The 19645-nt window shown below is 39.7% G+C and overlaps 1 protein-coding gene across 1 annotated transcript in view; it reads left to right on the top strand.

Annotated features, from left to right (window-relative positions):
• The window catches only part of CSF3R (colony stimulating factor 3 receptor), a 61100-nt gene extending 43127 nt beyond the window's left edge, over window positions 1-17973 (top strand). Inside the window, exons 15-16 of the mRNA XM_075195443.1 lie at window positions 5553-5631; window positions 16082-17973. Coding sequence (XP_075051544.1) covers window positions 5553-5631; window positions 16082-16555 — 553 coding nt within the window. The 3' untranslated portion in view covers window positions 16556-17973. The remainder of the gene's footprint in view (window positions 1-5552; window positions 5632-16081) is intronic.
• Window positions 17974-19645: the final 1672 nt, after the last annotated feature.

Raw genomic sequence — 19645 nt, 5'->3', positions numbered from 1 at the left:
GGTTCCTGCTGACGGGACAGGCCATCCGCCTTTCCGTGATCTTTACCCTTTTTGTGAGAGATGGAAAAGTTATACAGTTGTAAGACCAAGCTCCATCTCAACAACCGTCCATTGTCACCTGTGTTGTAACCAACTAAGGGGATTATGATCTGTGAACACTGAAAATTCGCGCCCATATAAGTACGGCTGCAACTTTTTGAGAGCCCAAACTATGGCCAGGCACTCCATTTCAATAGTGGTGTATGCTATCTCGCGCTCAATAAGTTTCCGGGAGAGATAGGCCACTGGATGTACACAACCATCCTCCCCTATTTGACTCAAGACAGCTTCTATTCCACAGCCCGAGCCATCTTTTTGCACAATGAACCGCCGTCGGAAGTCAGGGGCTACTAATATTGGGGACAGGGACAAGAAATCCTTAAGCTCGGAAAAGGCCTGCTCACAATCAGGGGTTCAGTCAATTTGTCGGGAGTACTTTTTGGTCGTCAAATCAGTCAGCGGCTTGGCAATGGTGCTGTACTGGGGCATAAACTCTCCTGTGCCTCCCTGGTAAGGGGTATCTGTCAGTAAGCCTTACTAAGGTCCAGCAGGGACACATAGCGAGCCGCCCCCCGTCTAACAACTCATCTACCCGGGGCATGGCGTTTGTCACGTCACTTTGTTCAGTTTCCTATAATCCACGCAGAAGCGCGTACTCCGGTCTTTCTTGGGCACTAACACCACACTGGCCGCCCAGGGACTATTGGATGGAATAATGACCTCCAGTGCCAGCATTTCATCAACCTCTTTTTTGTTTTTTGATCATGTCAAGCACCTTGGGACTCACTCGATACGCAGGTTGCCGAATAGGCCGAGCCTCCCCGATGTCGACATGATGGGCCACTACATGAGTGCGCCCAGGCCTGCTGGTGAATTGGGGCCGCTCTACCCCAATACTCCCTTCATCTGTTGAGTCTGGGCTCCTGTTAATGGTTGGCCTATGGACACCGCCTCCACCTCTAGGTCCTTTTTGGTTACTGCGAGAATGTCGGGTATGGAGTCAGTCTCTGAGTCTTCCATGGGTGGGCAACAGATTGCCACAGTCCCTATTTCCTTGGTGATGTACTCCTTTAACCTATTAATGTGATAGGTACCCACCAGCTTCCCAGTTTGATCTAGTGCACTGTTACCTGTTCTTCCACTCCGTCTTTACTGCATATGACTGGCCGGAGTTTCTGAAGTATTGGTACTTTTTGTTCATTGTTCTGTATGGTTTCACCTTGTACAGTCTACTGTTAGTACTGTGTGTGGCGCTGCGGATACCTTGTGACGCCTAACAAATAAATGATAATAATAATAATAATAGTGCAATAATGTAATCTCCCCGGCCCTGTCTGTATAGGGCCCTGCCCAGGTCTCCTGTAACTTATGCGTTCTGGCAGGTACTAGAACCATCACTTTCTGTCCAACTTCTAAATCCCTTTCTCGAGCCCCCTGGTTGTAATAATGGCCCTGCCGTTCCTGCACCCCCAAAGTATGGTCATGAGCGATGGTCATGAGGGTCCTGGAATGACCCTTCCTAGCTTTCTCGGACTAGGTCGAGAGGTCCTCGTACCCTTCGAGCATGTAATAACTGAAAAGGAGAGAACCTGGTAGAATCCTGCGGCACTTCGTGGTACACAAATAATATCTGCTGCTATGACTTCTCCTAGTCTCCCCCCTCCGACTCAGCATATCCCCGCAGCAACTGCTTAAGGGTCCCATTAAATCTCTCGCAAAGACCATTAGTCTGGGGATGGTAGGGGGTTGTGCGAAAGGGATGGACCCCAAATTTGTCCCATACTGTCTACAGCAAGTCACCTTGAAATTGCTCTCCTGGTCGGTGACTACTTCTTGAGGGAATCCTACATGGCTAAAGATATACATGGAAGCCTGGCAATATGTTCAGCATCTATGGATGCTAGTGCCACTGCCTCAGGATATCTAGTCGAGTAGTCAACTACGGTCTCAATGTACTTCTTCCCTGTTTGGCTTGGTTTCTTAAAAGGTCCCACAAAGTCCATGGCTACCCTTCTAAACGGCTCACCTATGATGGGCATGGACTGTAGGAGGACCTGACGTGAGGGTCCCCCAAGGCGTTGGCATACATCACATGAGGACCTATAGTGTTTGACCTCCTTGTTAACTCCAAGCCAGAAGAAATGTCGTAGCAAATGGGCACAGATTTTACGAACCCCTAAGTGGCCAGCTAGGGATGTCATGAGCTAGTGATAGTAACAAGTGACGGTACTGCTGGGGAACAATCAGCTGTTTCCTACCTACTCCTTTCTTTCCACATGATCCTATCCTCCTGAGGTCCCCAATCTGTCTTTGCTGCCGCACTGCGGAGACCATGTAAAAATGGATCTGTCCGTTGGGCTTCCCTAAATGTAGTCCTATCCACCTCCCCCAGATTCATGTCAATGTCAGGTAAGTCTGGTACAGCGTTACTCACCGACAGCGGTTCAGGTGGTGTGGCAGCTGATTCAACAGGGACTTCTAGTGCTGGTATGGGTGGGTCCTCGCGAGTTGTCTCCAAAGCCCGTGCTTGACTCTGTGTAATAGTTCCCACAATGTAACCGGGCAATCCACCCGTCAGATGATTCCCCAGAATAACGTGGGTAGGTAATCCATCCGAAAGTCCCAAATTCACCTCCCCCGAACCCTGGCCCCAATCCAAATTAACCCTGGCCATGGGGATAAATGTAATCTTGCCTCCCGCCAATGAAATTTTGTTTTCCCGATTCTTTAGCCATTGATTAGGTGGGACTAAACTGGGCCATATCAGAGTAATAGAAGCCCCCGAGTACCGGAGTCCCTGCAGTTCCTGGCCATTCACTTTTACAGGCTGCAGGTGTCCTTTCATATTTGCAGAAGTAGCCTTCCTGATTGCTGCTACCATCTCCACGTGATAGACTACTTCCTCCGCCTTTGGCGCATCAGAATCATAGTACCACTCTCCACCATCAATTGATGTTCCTTGGCACACTGAAACTTTAGGGCACAGCTTGTCTCAATCCAGAGAACAGTCTTCCTCCCCGTGGGCAATTTCTTTGTATGTGTCCCAGTTGTTGGTAAGTGTAGCACCTTCTAGGGTCGGATACTGCTGGACCATAAGGTCTGTGCGCACTAGAGTGCGCAGCTGGGGTACGCGGCAACATGGGGCATGATGTAGCCGGTGGTGTATCTTGATCGGGTGGGGTCCTTCAAATAGTCGCCCATTCACCACCACTAGGTCCCCTCCATCGGGGCTGGTTTTCCAGGAATTTATCGGCTAATGCTGCTGCTTTCTCTGGGGTAGTGGGATTTCGGTCCACCACCCACCTCTAATTTCTGGAGCCATTTTATTCATTAGCTGCTCCAATATAAATATGTTTTTAATGTCCGTTACGGTTGTGGCTTGCTTCCCTTCTAGCCACCGATTACAGTTTCTTTGTAATAAACTGCTAAATTCTGTATAAAAAGAGTCACTGCTTATTGCCATTGTTCTGAACTTAGTGTGGAAGGATTCAGGGGTGACCGCATATCGAGCCAACAATACTTTCCTAATCTCCTGGTAGTCTCTTCCTTGCTCTGGGCTCAGGGCATGGTATGCCTACTGCGCTCAGCCCATCAAACTAGGTATCTAATATTTCGACTACTCCACCACAGGTATATCATGCATTGCCATCATGGACTCAAATAACTGAAGGTGAGTGTCAATGTCTGTGGCTGATTCCACTAAGCGTGGTACATCATGATATCCCAATCGCAACATCTATCTTCCTTCCAAAACTGACGCTGATGCCATTGCAGGTACCATGACCGGTCTACCCAGCGCTGCTCCTAATACTGCTGCCCTCTCATATGCAGCAGCTCCTGGACCAAGTACATCCAACCAAATCTGCAGCTGTTCCGTGTTGCCGACGGTTATTGCAGCTGCCTGGAATGTCATCCCCCTGGCTCCATTACTGGGTTCTCTTGATGGGTCCTGAACCGCATCCTTCTCCTCCTCACCAGGGGTTTCTATGTCCCACTGAGCCAATTTATCGATTAGGGACCCCCTGGTATCCATTGAGTTGAGCTCAATTTTTCTTGCCTGACAAAGTTCCTGCAGGATTCCTTTCTTGGTGTTTCCCTATGTTTGTGTTGCTGCCTCCATTCTGCTGAGCCTTTCCAATTCCGTGCTTGTCACTGAGTGATCCCACTGCTTGCCACCAGATGGGAAGATATGTGGTTCCCAAATCACTCAGACACGGTATTAGAGGAAAAATAGAAGGATGATTTATTCTGCAAAACAGGATTAAATACAGCAAGGGCCTCTTAATGATAGCCGGTCCAACAAGTGAGGAAATCAGTTCAAATAAATCCGGTGAGATAGGTTCCACAGCACATCTCTGGCAGACCATCACCTCTTGGTCAAAGTCAGTCACATACATGTCTAGCTCCAAGGATAGCATCTTTCATCACCTCATAATCCCACCTTGGGAACTGCCTGTCCAGGGAAGTTGCAAAATGTCTCGATTGGTGGGCTTCTCACACTATCCAGCCCCCTCCCCTACTTCCCCAGGTGTCTTCCCTCAGGTGACCCCTGCTTGGTCCGGCTCCTGGCTCACTAGTGGACAATAGGGAGCAAGCAGAAATAACAATGGTAGCTTAATTCACTCAAATCCTGAGTGTTCCCTGTGGAGGTGGAAATTAAGTAATTTTCCAAGGAGATGTTATAGTTCCATCACTGATACTTCCTGATAATAACATGGCTAAAAAGTGCAGTTCAGGTATGGATTAGATTAAGGTGTTGTAACACTGGTTCCGTACACCATACCCGTTGCTTTGCACTCTCCATATTACTTCACTATAACTCCTCCTATGTCTCCATATAACTGTTCCCTATGACTCCTCCTATCTCTCCATATAACCGCTCCATAGAAAACCTGCTATCTCTCCCAATAGCTTGCTTCCTATAACTTCCTATAACTCCTCCTATCTCTCCATATAACTACTCCCTATAACTCTATAAAAGTGATCCTGCTAACTCATACCTTACCTTTTACTTGCACCATTACTCCTCCTATCTGTCCATTTGCTCTCCATAACTATTACTATGGGGCATAATTATGAGAGTATGAAAAGCCCTATTGCAAGTGATAATGTAAGTTTTCTCAATTTGGCTTCTCCCTATTCATCAAAGGGATTACCCCTGGTGATAACTTTGTTACTTATACCACTGTGATACATGTTATCATCATCTTCTTTAAGTAAAAACATTGTTTTAATGCATAAATGTTGTACAAAATTTACTAAGTGATTTCTACTGTGGCCAACTGCACTAAAAAAAAAAAAATAGGTCACTATGTCTTTATTTATCTATCCCCTACAAAACCTCTTTTCTTTCTGACACAACTAGACTTTCATCTTCTATATATTTCCTCTAACGTCTCCTGGCTCTTGGCATACTGTAACAGTTTTCTCCAACTTCCCTATTTAGAATTAATTTTGTTATTTATAAAGTCACTACATATTGATTTTTCACATCCTTTCTTTTGTCATGACAGAATAAAGAATCGCTTCTGGCCTTCCGTTCCAGATCCAGCCAAAAGCCAAATGGGAAAATGGGCTTCCTTCATAGAAGAGGTAATAAATGTTTGTGGGAACTTCTGAGGCAGATTTTGGCAGTGTATTGCCCAATAGAGACAGAAATTATTATCATAATAATTAACTGCATTTTACAAAGTCTACAAATAATTAAATTTGCAGTTCATCACAGTGGCTTATTGTTTTAAACAGTCTGTATGGTGTGTATATATGTAGCAAACTTTTCATGAAAAAAACTCAAAGTTATATATCCTAATCTAATCAAACATATCCAGGCCTCTTTATAGAACCAAAAGAATTACTGTGCTAAGTGCTCACCAATGAAAACTACTGTACAGCACTATAACTGGCCAAAATACTGTATTTGAGAACATTTTGTGGTGTAAAATATGGAGAAATGTAATGTTAATCCAGGGAAATGGCCCCATTAAAAGTCAACAAATAAAAGAAACAGCACTGGAAACTAATTGCCAATAACCATAGATGAGTTCATGAAATGGTTAAAAAACATGCAATTTATTAATATACCAGTCAAATAAAAACAATGGAATATAATATTATAATATCCTATATAGATAGCATATAAATACATATGAATACTCGAGATGACTGTATAATAACACTATTCGTGAAACACAATTAATAGATCAAATAGACCAATATTGAAAGTGAAGCTCTATCATAGAATCCAAAAAAGTTTACAGGATCACATAAGTGGATTAGCGGATTTCGTGAAACTTGTCCAATCTATATATTATATTCACTATTTAACCAATGGACTGATCGTCTCACTAATTAATCCTTCTGTAGCATATTTCTGCCAATAGCACAAGTACTGATTGAGATATATAATCTCCACATTGATCTTAATTGAGTATATTTTCCAAACATAGTATATATAAGAGTCAAGTGAAACAATCAAAAAGCCTGCTTCAATAGTAACATAGATATCCGTGATAAAAATATATGTGTATATCTTGATAGAGGTACGCTAGAGTCCAATAATGTGGGTTACATTAGGAATGAATATCAAACCCACTTTCTCCACTCCCACTGGTCTGCAATCAAAGCACACTAAGAGCAGCTTGAGTCCGGCAAACAAACATTCAGCCGTCTAGATTTTTGCTGATATTCAGCATGCATGCTGAAAACACTATCCTCCCCCAATCCTTAACTGGCATCCAGATCTTGTTGTCATGGAAAAAGAAAAAAAATTGCAATTCCTAGTTTGAAAATATATTTGCTGACGCGTTTCATCGTTAAAGGTGATTTCTTCAGAGGCATTAATAGATTTCCTTCCTTCACTGTTGGGTCTTTTTATAGACCTCCTTCTAAATCAATTATCTGACCGATGTTACATTATTAACCCATTAATCCTACTCCTTCATTTAAAAAGATATTCATAGTACAAACTTCCATTCAATAAAAACTCATAATAAACCATACATAAAAAAACTTAAATTAATTCTTATTTAACACCATTTCACAAACTCATCAATATAATCCCCATCTCTCCATACATGTCAATATATACTTATTTACTTTCTATTTTTATTACTATTCTCAATCCTTAAATATTCTTAATATTTCAATACAGTTGTCTCAACATAAATAAAAATGGAGAGATATTTCTCATTTTATATGTAATTCATTTTTTTCAAACTTTGTTATGAGCCACAAATACTATATAAATGGACATAGAGAGACATTTCAAGATCTTATATATAATTCCTTTATTCTAATTCATTATGGATCCTAAATTCATAACATTATATCTAATTAATTTATTCTGATTCATTGTGAACCACAATTTCTATACTGTACCACAACAAGTTTATATCGTTGTGCTTAAACATATATATATAAGAGAATACAGGCAAACTCAGACCTGAATTTACAATAATAAATACCTATCCAAAGAACTACAAACATCCCTAGATACCAGTCTATACATTCCAGTCATAGTTAAACAATTTGAACCCCCCCAAAAATGTATTTTTGTTTCTTCTTTCCTTTTTAAACTACCAGACTCATGTTATTAATGTCTTGGGAAAGTACTTCCTTCAGTTCTAATATTTCATTTAGTCCCACAGGGCTGAGTGAATTTAATTAATGGATCCAATACACTTCTTGTGTGCATAATCTTTTAAATCTATCACCCCCTCCTTCTGTCATTTTAACATGCTCAATCCCAATTAATGTCAGATCCTAAATTTTACCTCCATGGTAGGAATTAAAATGGCGTGGAACACTGTGGTTCTCTTTTTTATTTATGCTATTACGCCTGTGTTCCCAGTAGTTCTACCAATATATATCATTTCACAACAATATATAAATGACATAGCATGAGTTGCAATTAATAAACCCTCTAACCTTATACTTCTTATCTCCATGAGTGAATTCCGATTGCTTATTTGAAATATGAGAACAGGTTGTACATCTTACATTTCCACATTTAAAACATCCATTCATTTTCTCTGGGATCCAGTTTATGGTTTCTCCTAGATTTTCTGGACCGCATTTAATTAGACTTGGAGCCAATAGATTCTTAAGATTATTACCTTTCCTAAAAACTATTTTTGGATCTTGCGGCATAATTCTTTAATAAAGGGTCTTGATGTAAAATAGGATAATATTTTTTAATAGCTCTCTTAATTTACCATGACATTTTATTATATTTTGAAATAAATGCTATATTCATTTCTTCTTCTCCATTATTTCCAAACTTCCCACATTTAGTACTAGTTTTTTTATTTATTTTCCAGTAATGTCTTTCTATCAATGTTAGACACCTCCAAAAAGTCTTATCCAAAACCTCATCAGGTTATCTTTTCTCACGAAAAGTATCCATAAGATCCCTTGCTTGTGTTTTATATTTCATTTCATCAGTGCAATTTCTTTTCATATGCACAAGTTGTCCTTTGGGTATGTTGTTTTTCCATGCTAAATAATGTGCACTGTTATGGTGAATATAATTCGCCACATTTAACATTTTCTTAAAGGTGGATGTTTCTACTATCCCATCTACAACTGTACCCTGAATATAAAAAAATTCTATGGATGTTTTATGGAATTTATGTGCAAACTTAACATTATAATTGTTCTCATTAAGTACAGAAATGAAGGAAAGAACCCATGTCTCACCACCACCCCAATTAATAAATAAATCATCAATAAAACGACCATAGAGGACCAGGTCCACGACTTATCCGCTCCCCCACACATGGGCGTCTTTGGAGTTGCCCATCTATAGATTGACGTAACTCGCAGCAAACCGAGTCCCTATGACCATGCCCATCACCTGTGAAAAATATTCATTATCAAACATAAAATAATTATGTCACGAATCGGGGTCTTAGTAGTGTTTACAACACTCCGCGGTACCACATCACCGTACATCTCCCTCCTGGTTGAATGCAGCATTCTGTCCTGGGACAAGTGTGACTTCTGTCTGCAGTACTGGAGGCTGCCATCTTGGGTGAGACATTTGCTTAACATCCTGCTGAGTCTGAACACCTGGGGGTAAATGTATCAAAGTGCAATTTTGCAACTCCAGCGATTTTCTCGGGAGAGTTGAAACTCGCCGATGTATGAAGCTGAGATTTCATGCAAAATTGCCAGAGTTGTGCTTCTGTCAAAATCGCTATTTGCAAAATCGCCAGAGATCAAACTCCCGACTGTTTGCCACTGCAGCTATACAAGTCTCCAATGTATGAAGCTGCGAGTAAGCAAACTCAGGAGAGTTTGCTTCAAAACACGCCAGATACAACACGCTGCTTGATAGCAGCGTGTTGTCCAAACACATCACTGTTACACTGCCCTGGCAGTGTTAAAATGTTAAAGAATAGATAAAAGTTGAAAAAAAAAAAAGCGTGAGGTCCCCCCGCTATTCATGCTAAACCCTAGTGCTGCCTGACTAGTGCTGGTCCCATGAAAATCGTGGAAAAATTTCGCGTGGGGCCCCCCCGATTTTCACTTTACCAGCACTAGGCAAACCAGCCAGGGTTGGCGGCACTATAGCAGTTTAACACAGCAGGGGTCCCTCTGCCATAATGACTAACCAACCCTAGACTGTTCAGCGCTGGGCTGGATTCCCTAGGGAGTGGGGTCTGCCAAAAAAAACAAGTGGGCCCCCCCTAGAAAGAACCAGCCCAGTGCTGATAGCACTAGGGCTCTTCCTACCACCCCTGGGCTGTGGGTAGTAAGGTAATAACGGCAAAAAAGTGTTAAAATAATAAACAGGCGCCATTTTGTTTTGTGGAACTACAAGTCCCAGCCAGCCAGGTTGCCAAAAACAGTGTGGCCATGCTGCTGCTTGTATAACTACAAGCACCAGTATACCCACGGCAGCCAGGGTATGTTGGCACTTGGAGAACCACAAGTGCCAACATGCCCTGACATCCCTGGCTTGCTGGGACCTGTAGTTCCACAAAAAAAAAAGTTAAATAAACAACAACACCCTAGTAAAAACCACATACATTTATTAAAAATAAAAACCCCACAATAAACACAGTAACCACCCCCATTTAAACCACATCTATTTATTAAAAATAAAAACACCCCAAATAATCACAAAAGATGTCTTCTTTCTTCTTCAAAAGGTCCGTGCTTGCCCCAGTCCCATAATAATTATACTTCCAAAATGTCCAGGCTTGCCCCAGTCCCAGAATAATTATACTTCCAAAATGTCCAGGCTTGGATAATATCTTCTTCACTTCGCCCAGAAGGGACCCCTTGTTGATTGAAGTCTTCTTTGCTTCGGCCAGGGGGCCCCATATTTGTACATCCCGAATCTTTAATCTTGATAGCAGAAAAATAAAAAAATTGTGGACCCGCCGCTAACACATCCTACCTAGTAGGAGGTCCGGTACGCAATGAACTTACGTTCAATGCGTAAGCTCTAACTACTGTATTATGTGATTTTCCCATGCTAGTGGGGAAATCACCTAATACTGTACATAGAGCTTACGCAAGTAGCGTAGCTCATTGCGCATGCGCTACGCTACTTGCGTAAGCTATATTTACAGTATTATAGCTTAGGCAAGTAGCATAATGCATGCGCAATGAGCTACGTTACTTGCGTAAGCTCTATGTACAGTATTAGGTGATTTCCCCACATTTTGACAGGGGCAGTGTAACAGTGATGTGTTTAAAACACACTGATACAACACAGGAGAGTTTTGCAAACACAGGAGAGTAAGCTAATCTCGGGAGTGTTTACATCGCCCAAAATTGCCAGAGATGACCAGCGATTTTGAACATCAGTGTCAAAATCGCAGCTTGATACATTTCAAGGTTTTTTTTTCAAAACTCGTGGGGATTTGCCGCGATTTAAACACGCTGGCAAACTCGGACTTTGATACATTTACCCCCTGATCTCATCCACCAATTGGCTTCCTCTGCAGACTATAAGAGTCTCCTACTACACTCAGCAAATTGCCAGTGCACCACTTTCCTAGTTCCTGGTTCCAGATCACCACAGTTGCTGTTGTTTGCTTCTTCATTCCACCTTCTGTATACAGATCTCAACCCTCTATCCTTCGTGTGAATTCAGCTTCATCTGTTTGCTGCTTCAAGCCTCTTGCTGTATGCAGATCTCCAACATTTACCCTCTGAGTTAATTCAGTCTCATCCTGCTGCTGTTTTATAAACTTCAATCATTTACTCTCTAAGTGAGTTTAGCTTTATCTTGCTGGCTGTTATATGAACTGCAAACCATTAACCCTTTATGTGAATTCAGCTTCATCCTGTTGCTGTTATATGAACTGCAGCCATTATCCCGTCATGTGAATTCAGCTTCATTCTGCCTGCTGAAATAAATACTTTGTTTATCTATTCCTCGTGTGGATTTACCTTCATTGTGTACAGATTCCAGCTGTTATCTTCTGTATGGATCCTTCTCTCATCAATTTATTCCCTACTGGCTATATGGGGTAGTAGGTTGTTGTTCTGAGTCATCCACCTTCTGGAGCCATTTCTGTGTCTCGGGGTACCGACTTCCAGTTCCAGGCCTACCCCAGGTGATGAGTTCTGAGTTGTCCAGGGCCAGTTCCAGGCTTAGTATGTTCAGGAGGTTGCTACCCCTGTATATTCTCTGTCTGAGTTCTGAGTCTTCCCAGTCCCAGCTGTGGTACTATATTTGCCTGAGTCTCTGAGTTATTGGAGGTACTGAGTCTCTGGTCATGGGTTCAGGTCATCCTTGTTCCCTCATCCAGGTTCCAGTCCATCAGGTCCAGATTCCAGGCATTTATTTCAGCACGGAGTAAAGTCCAGCATTCCTCCTCCTAACATCCAGTATACAGGATTAGAGCAAGCTCTATGAGCAAGGCATTCATCCGGCCTCCCAGTTTCCACTACACTCCTGCCACAGCTAATCCCAGGGGTGTCGAGACGGATCCCAGAAACCATATTGCTGTGACAAATTATGTATCAAAATAAATTCTATGAATCTGACAATGAAGTCAAAATGATCTTTAGACGTGGAGATATCATTGGAAAGTATCTTTTCTATCACCTTTATTCCCTTATCATGTGGAATATTGCTATACAAAGACTCCACATCTAGAGTGAGGAACGCATATTGTTCCTTCCACTATATTCTTTTAATTAAATATAAAAAATGTGTAGAATCCCTTATATAGGATCTAAGATTGATCACTCATGGCTGCAAAAAATAATTAACATAAAAAGAAAGTGATGACATTAATGAAACAATACCTGCTGTGATAGGTCTCCAGGGGCAGGCTGGGCTGGGGGCAGGGGGACAAATGCCCCCTGGGCCAGTCTCATAGTGACCAACCTTGGGCTGGGTCACTGAGCCACCTGCATTTTTTTCCATTAAAATAGACTGCCGAGTCAAGTCTTGTCCCCGTGGCTAAAATTTGCCAGCCCTCCCCTGTAGGTCTCCCACGTGGTATAGTTGCATCTTTATGTAATTTTGGTAAGTTATAATAAATCGCTGCAATTGGATATAATGGAAACAAAAACTTAAATTTCTCCTTAGTGATTATTCCCTTATTGAGAGCTGATCCCAGAAGTCCCTTAAATTCTCTTTGAAATTCACGAGTGGGATTGGAGTACAGGCTTCTATAGAACGCAATATTCCTCAATTATCTATGTGCTTCTTTCTTATAATCATCCAGGTCCTGTACCACAATTCCACCCCCCTTGTCTGCTGCTCGAATAACCAAAGACAAATCCTGCTGCAATTCATTAATGGCTTTACGTTCACTAGCATTAAGATTAGAGTATTTGTCATGTGGTTTACCACAAATCTTTTTAAAACTCTCCTTAGTGAGCTGATAGATACATTCTATCTGGGGGCCTATAACTTCAAGTGATGTTGGAAAAAATTTTGATTTCAGCTTAAATTTCCTCTCTACAGGGGAATCTATTCTGAATCTAGTCCCTCCATAGATAGGTACAGTTTTATCCATTATTAATACACCATTTGCTTCTCTAAGTTCTTCAAGAATACCCACTGCTAACCAATCCTCATTATCCAATACAATTGGATCTGCATTTTCATCTTTTCTTTTTAGGGATTTATTAACAAAATATTTCTTTCTACAGAGATCGCGTGTAACTGTTTAGTTCCACAAATAGATCAAATAAATTGGGTTCTGTAGTAGGTGTAAAATTCAAACCCTTGGCTAACAAAGATAAATGTGAATCAGTTAAAGGTCTAGAGGATAAATTAAAGATTCCTGAGATGTTTATTTCGATCATTGTCTTCTTCTCTTTCCTCTAACATATCTCATGGTCGTTTTAGTGTTTCTTTGAATAGGCTCTGATAAGGAGTTGGTGTATGCAAATCTTGATCCTTCTTGAAATTGGCATCTTCTTTAAAAAAGTTTCCTCAATATTCCTATGTCTGCCTGTAGTAGACTCTATAGGCCTGAGTCAATAAGGAGAGTAAAGCATAACAATGGAGTAACTTTGCACCAGAGCAAAACCATGTTGCATTGGAGGGGGAGGTGAATTTAAAATGTGGGGACAGATTTATAGTTGGGATATGGCATGTGGGCATGTCCTAGATCAACTTTAAATTTCAGTGTAAGAATAAAGAAATCAAGTATTGGTGTGCTAGATGAAAAAATAGCCAGTATTTAACTTATATACAAAAAAATAAACTAATTTGCACCCCTTGCTTTGTAACATGGTTTGTCTCGGAGAACATTTACTCTGTTTTTTTGCCTTACTTTCCTTAATGACTTAGGGCCTATATCTTTCTTTGGTCTGGTGCCCATTTCCAAATTTTCTAGAGATTCATCTTGAAATCTATCACCATCATTAGATGTTTTTTTATTTCTATTAATATTTCCCCATCTATCTGGTGAGACTTTTCTATATTTTTTCCTTGTATGATCCATATCTGTTATTATACAGAATTTCATTTTTGGACCTATTCCATTGATTATCTCTATACTGATTAAAAGGGTGAAATCATGAGAGATATTGATTAGGATTTCTAGACCATGATCTTGATTGGGACTTTCCTCTTCTATGATAGGTTCTAACTCTATCTGACCTATAATTTTCTTTATCTCTGTTTAACTTTTTTATTTTAATAGAGACTAGTTCCTTTTCATATTCCTCAACCCTTTTATTCACAATCTCTTCATTCTCTCCAAAAACTTCCAGTTCTCTAAAATTCTCCAATTTTATCGTCATCTTATCAATTTAATCCACAATGACATCAATTTTCTTCTCTCTATATCTCACTAATATTTACATAAGAGATAATAAACAATTCTCCAATGTTTGATTCCATTCTTCTAACAAATCTTGATAATCCGAAAAAGTGAATGTCTTAAATAGTCTGAGACCTCTTGGTACTATGTTGGCATCAATATATTTCTTTAGACTGACACTGCCCCACCAGTGTCTGGTTTCAGCCGTTAATACATTTTCCAATTTAGAAAACCATTGGTGAACATTTCTGTTGCCCTCCACAACTTCAATACAATCACTATTATTTCCTCCATTCAAATATCTTTATCTTCTTAATGCTCTTTCCTCAGTCATGAAGAAATGGGGATTTGTGTAAAAAAATGTAAAATTTGGGTAGTGTAAAATCAGGCCTGAAAGTCTACTTTATTTTTTATTTTTAATAAAGCATAATTACAATACTCTGTACTTACCAACCCTTCATTCCAGTTTAGTGGGGATTCCCTCCATCTGTCACTTGTGCTGTAGGGGCCATAGATGAAATTGGGCTTCAAAAGAGGCCACAGGCTAGCAATGGGTATGCACCCCATGCCATGTCATTGCACCATTTCTGGGTTTGGCATTATGATGTGTGAAATTTAACAAATATCATGGATTTAAAATCCCGGCGCAGAAAGCCATTTATGTTAAACTTGTATAAATAGTGGGTTTACCCTTTAAGCTCTGATCTTTTCACAAAATATTACATTCCAATGTGCACAAATCAAAGCCAGATATGTTTTGTATGCCTATGTGCGCACTTGACTGGCCAATAAAAGTCCGAGTTTACCAAGTAGACCTGGAATTTTTATTTTTTTTAACATGCTTTATTGAAAGGTTTTTTCAGGTTTTAACAGCATAAAGATTAGGTGACATATCAAACAGTTTTTAAACTTAAAAAAATATTTTTAAGAACTTTGTTATAAAGCTAAATAGCGAAGTTGAGAATAGAGAGAAGGTAAAACATAGGGAGGGAGAGAGGGGGGGGGAAGCCTTAATGTGCAAAGAGGAGAGAAGATCAGGTTTAAGGGGCAAAGAAGGGGGAAGGAGGGGTTAGTAGGGGGCAAGGGGGGAATGAAGGAGACTCAGCCTGGCATCTTGCTGATTGTTAGACGTTTAGCATGTAACGTAAAACTAGTTCAGTTAGTTAGTTCGCTTTAATGTGTTCTTGGTTGGTCTACCACCATATGTGATGAAACGAGCCCTCATGCCCACAGGATCTCCAGCATAAGCTAGAGGAGCCAAGAAATATTGCTTTTAGATTGGTGGGATGAAATACCATCTATAAAGTAGTTTATATGCATTCTCTTTGGTCTTTACACAAATAGAGCTCTTGGCAACACGTCACCTGATCTTGGACCAGTCCTCCGGTTCCAATACATCACCAAGGTCTTCTTCCCACTTTAGCTCATAAGGGTCTTTGTCCAGTTGTCAAAATGCCACCAGAAGAGTGTAAAATGTAGAGTTTAAACCCGTGGAGGGAGACTTATTTATACAAAAGAATTCTAAAGGTGTGAGTTGATAAAATGTTTTAAGTGCTGGGATTGAGCGATATAGATGTCTTAGTTGAAGATACTGATAAAAGTGATTATGAAGAATATCATATCGCCATTGTAGGTCTGCAAAGACAGGAAAAATATGCATAGGAGCTAGTAGACATGGAAATTTTAAAAATATTGGTCAAGTCAAAAAAGATCTCACCTCTTATTGTACATGTAATTTATTTATTTATTTTTTCATTTGCCACCATGCTCTTTAATGAATGGTTTTCTTTTCGCAGAAGCCTAAAATGATTTTCAACACCAGAGATGTTACTCAGATCATCACAAGTGATATCACCATTTTGGAGGATTGGCAAGGCAAGAAATCACCTGCTGAAAGTCAAACAAAAGACATTCCAGTCTCATTTCAAGATTATTTCCTTGCATGCAATAAACAAGCATCATCTTTCACAGAGGATACAAATAAGTGGAGGTCCTACATCAATGTTGACACTGTCCAGTATGCTAAGGTGATTACAGGTGGCTACCGCGAACAAAGCCCCCCAACTTCTGTGTATGTGAGATCTGACTCCACACAACCTCTTCTCTGTGATGTATCTCCTGTCCCTCAGAACTATGAGAACATGTGGTTCCATGGCAACAACCAGGAAGATAGTGTATTTTTGGTAGAAGAGAAAAACTTGATCGACTTCCCTCTTCTCCAGGGTTTGCAGATCCGTGAGGATGGAGAAGCCTTAAGTTTGTTTAACTGAATGATTTGAAACCAGTTGTTGGGTCATGAGCAAAGGCATTCATAAAGCTGCACACTCGTGGCTTTGCCTCCACAATACTCTACCACACCATAGTACATGCATATGTTGCTACATTCCACAGTACATCTATGTACTCACCATAGCTAGAATTCACATATGCATTGTATCAGAACTCATTAAACAGAAGCTGAATTTATCTACTTAACATATTATTGGCTGAGCAGTTGGAAAAATGTCCTGCAGTTTCTGAGCAATTGCTTCCAGGGTTAATAATGGGTTAACTATGTAAAGCAACTGATGCTGGATTTTGCATAAATACCAATAAAATATAGTTGAACAAGGACAATTTTCTTTTGGATCACAAAATGTCCAGTTGCACAATAATGCCTATCAAAACCAAGTCATGAAATAACCAAAACGTGTATTTTAAAAATTCAGTCCTAATAGAGATGCATGCAAACTTCATTTGTGACGGCAGATTCTGGATTTTGTTTCTTTTTAATACAGTTAATTTTTTTTCATAAAGCAACAACATTCCCACATTGTAATGCAAAATAAACTCTTAGAATATGAAGTATATATATATTTTTAAGGATATAAAAGAAAAGGAAAAAGATAGTGATAACATTTATGAAACAACACCAGTTTGGCTGTACCTCTAGAAAACAAAGAGTAAAACAAAATCATTAAGTGAACATATTAAAAGCAAGCATACAAATATATAGCTTACTTTAAGGCTTAGAATATGTTAGTACTAATATTAGAGAATGCTGAATTTGTATAGCTATTAACATATAATAATATTATAAATTAGTAGAAATTGTCTTATGCCTGAAAATAATTGCTCTTGACCCAAAACTAATTTAGCACACGTTGGTAGTAGTTGCTATCTTACATAATGAAGATTGAGAAAAACTGTATCATTACTTTGCTCAACCTATTCATGCCTGTAGAACAATTGTTTTAGATCATGTAGGCCGCTGAATGATGCCATGACCAGGAGAAAATTATTATGTAAAATTTTATCAAAAACCAAGATACGGTGTGACATATTTCTGATCAGTCATGGTATACATAGTTGATACATGATAGTTAACCTTGAAATTGATTTAATCTTGTTTAGCAGTGAAGATACTGGTTGTCATTTGGACGCATGTCTGTTTTTCGCATAAGATACACTTTTTCGTACTGCAACATCACTAGCTAGCTTCTGCATGGTTGTTTGCCTTCCAGTACTTAATTCAGTATTTAACTTGATTGAAAATATATGCGTAAATGCGTTGTTATTTTACATGTGTCTTTTCCTCCTTGTTAAAAAAAGCACCGATACATCCAACTCTAAATTATACCCATTGTATCTAGTGTTTTATTCTGATGCTCCTCCTTGGTAAATTGTAATCTGTTTAGAACATTCAGTCATAGGGTTAACCTCCTAGTAACTGTAATAGCAACAGCCAATATCTTCTCAGGTAATATAAAAATGTAATAAAGCACGTACATACACACAAGCAGTAACAAAGGTAATATAAAAAATAATAATATGTGTAATTATCATTAATATTATTAGTATTATTATTATTAGTATTATCAACATTTATTTATATAGCACCAATATATTATGCAATGATTTACAATTGAGAATAAACACAATAATAAAACAAGACTGGGTATTAATAGGAGAAGAGGTAAGTGGGTCCTACTCACAAGCTTACAGTCTTTGGGAAAACAGGACTTCAATACATGAGATTAATTGCCACATATTGCATATCAATCTAGTCACACAGTGATGTTTGTTTTGGAGGTCAGTATTTTGTATGAGTTTAAAAAGAGAATAAATGTACTCTACATGAAGTGCATGCAGGGGTGGCAATTGGGTAGAAGTGCTTTGGAACTTTGATTAAGCTTGCCTAAAGAATTGAGTTTTCAGGGAACCCTTGAAGGTTTGGAGGTTAGGAGGTAAGTCTTGTTGTATAAAACAGTGAATTCCAAAGAAAGACATTTAGTGCAACATGTCAACACAGCTTATGAAAAATCCAAATAGGATAGATGAATTTGGGTTTCATCTGCATAGAAGTTATACTGAAAACAAGAAGAGTTAAGTTTTTAAAGACAAATGATCTAGAGACTAACTGAGGGCTTAGGACTGAGCCTCAGGGTACTTCAATTAGTAGTCAAAGCGTAGAGGAAGAGGATCTGGGGAAGCTAAAAGTGTAACGGTAGTTTGATAGGTAGGATGAATATCAGCATAGGACAGTGTCCTGAAAACCTACAGAATGCAGCATTTGTTTTAAAAGAAGTATGCAGTTGATGGTGTCAAATGTAGCAGAGATGTCATCAAGAATCAGAAGCAAGTAGTTGTATTTAGATTTAGCAGTTATCAAATCATTGACCAGTACACTCTTTGTGGAGTGCTGTGAGTGAAAGTCTTATTGATGAGTGTCCAGTAAACAGTGTGAAGAAAGGAAATATCTGAGGCAAGTGCAGGCAAGGGGATTGACGTGGTATGGGAGTTAAAAGATTGGATCTTTATTTGACAGAAAAATACAAGTGGAGAGTGAAAGTTTACGAATATTAGTGAAAGCTGTAATGAGCACAGGAAACAAATGGTTTGTGAGGGAACTGAGTAGAGTAAACAGGCAGTAGAAGGGAAAGAGAAGAATGCTTCATCTTCATTTGTGGGATCAAATGAATATAATGTGGCAGTGGAAGCAAGAAAATAATTGAGTGCATTGTTGTTCAGGGGAAGACGACTCCAACTCATATTCTCAGTCTTGTCCTTTAAGTAAGAAGTAAGCGCTTGGACAGTGATGGTGGTCAGAGAGGCTGGAGTGGGAGGGTCGAAAACAGATGTAAAAGCATTTTTAGAAGACTGAGTAGAGATGAGAGATTGGAAGTATATTTTTGGCAATAATAAGAGAATTTTGATAGGAGTATGAGACATTGACCAATGTGTTCTACTTTGCAGGAGAGTTTTTATAGACAGCAAATTTTCTTTGTGCGCCATGGATCACGGTTGATGCTGGGAAGAAAGAGTAGTTGAAGTTACTTGATCAAGTACTGCTAGATCACAATAGGAGAATGTAGAAACTG

Source organism: Mixophyes fleayi, chromosome 2, assembly GCF_038048845.1.
Source record: "Mixophyes fleayi isolate aMixFle1 chromosome 2, aMixFle1.hap1, whole genome shotgun sequence".
NCBI lineage: Eukaryota > Metazoa > Chordata > Amphibia > Anura > Limnodynastidae > Mixophyes > Mixophyes fleayi.
The sequence above is the reverse complement of the archived record's forward strand: the minus strand, read 5'-3'. Positions and strand labels throughout refer to the sequence as shown.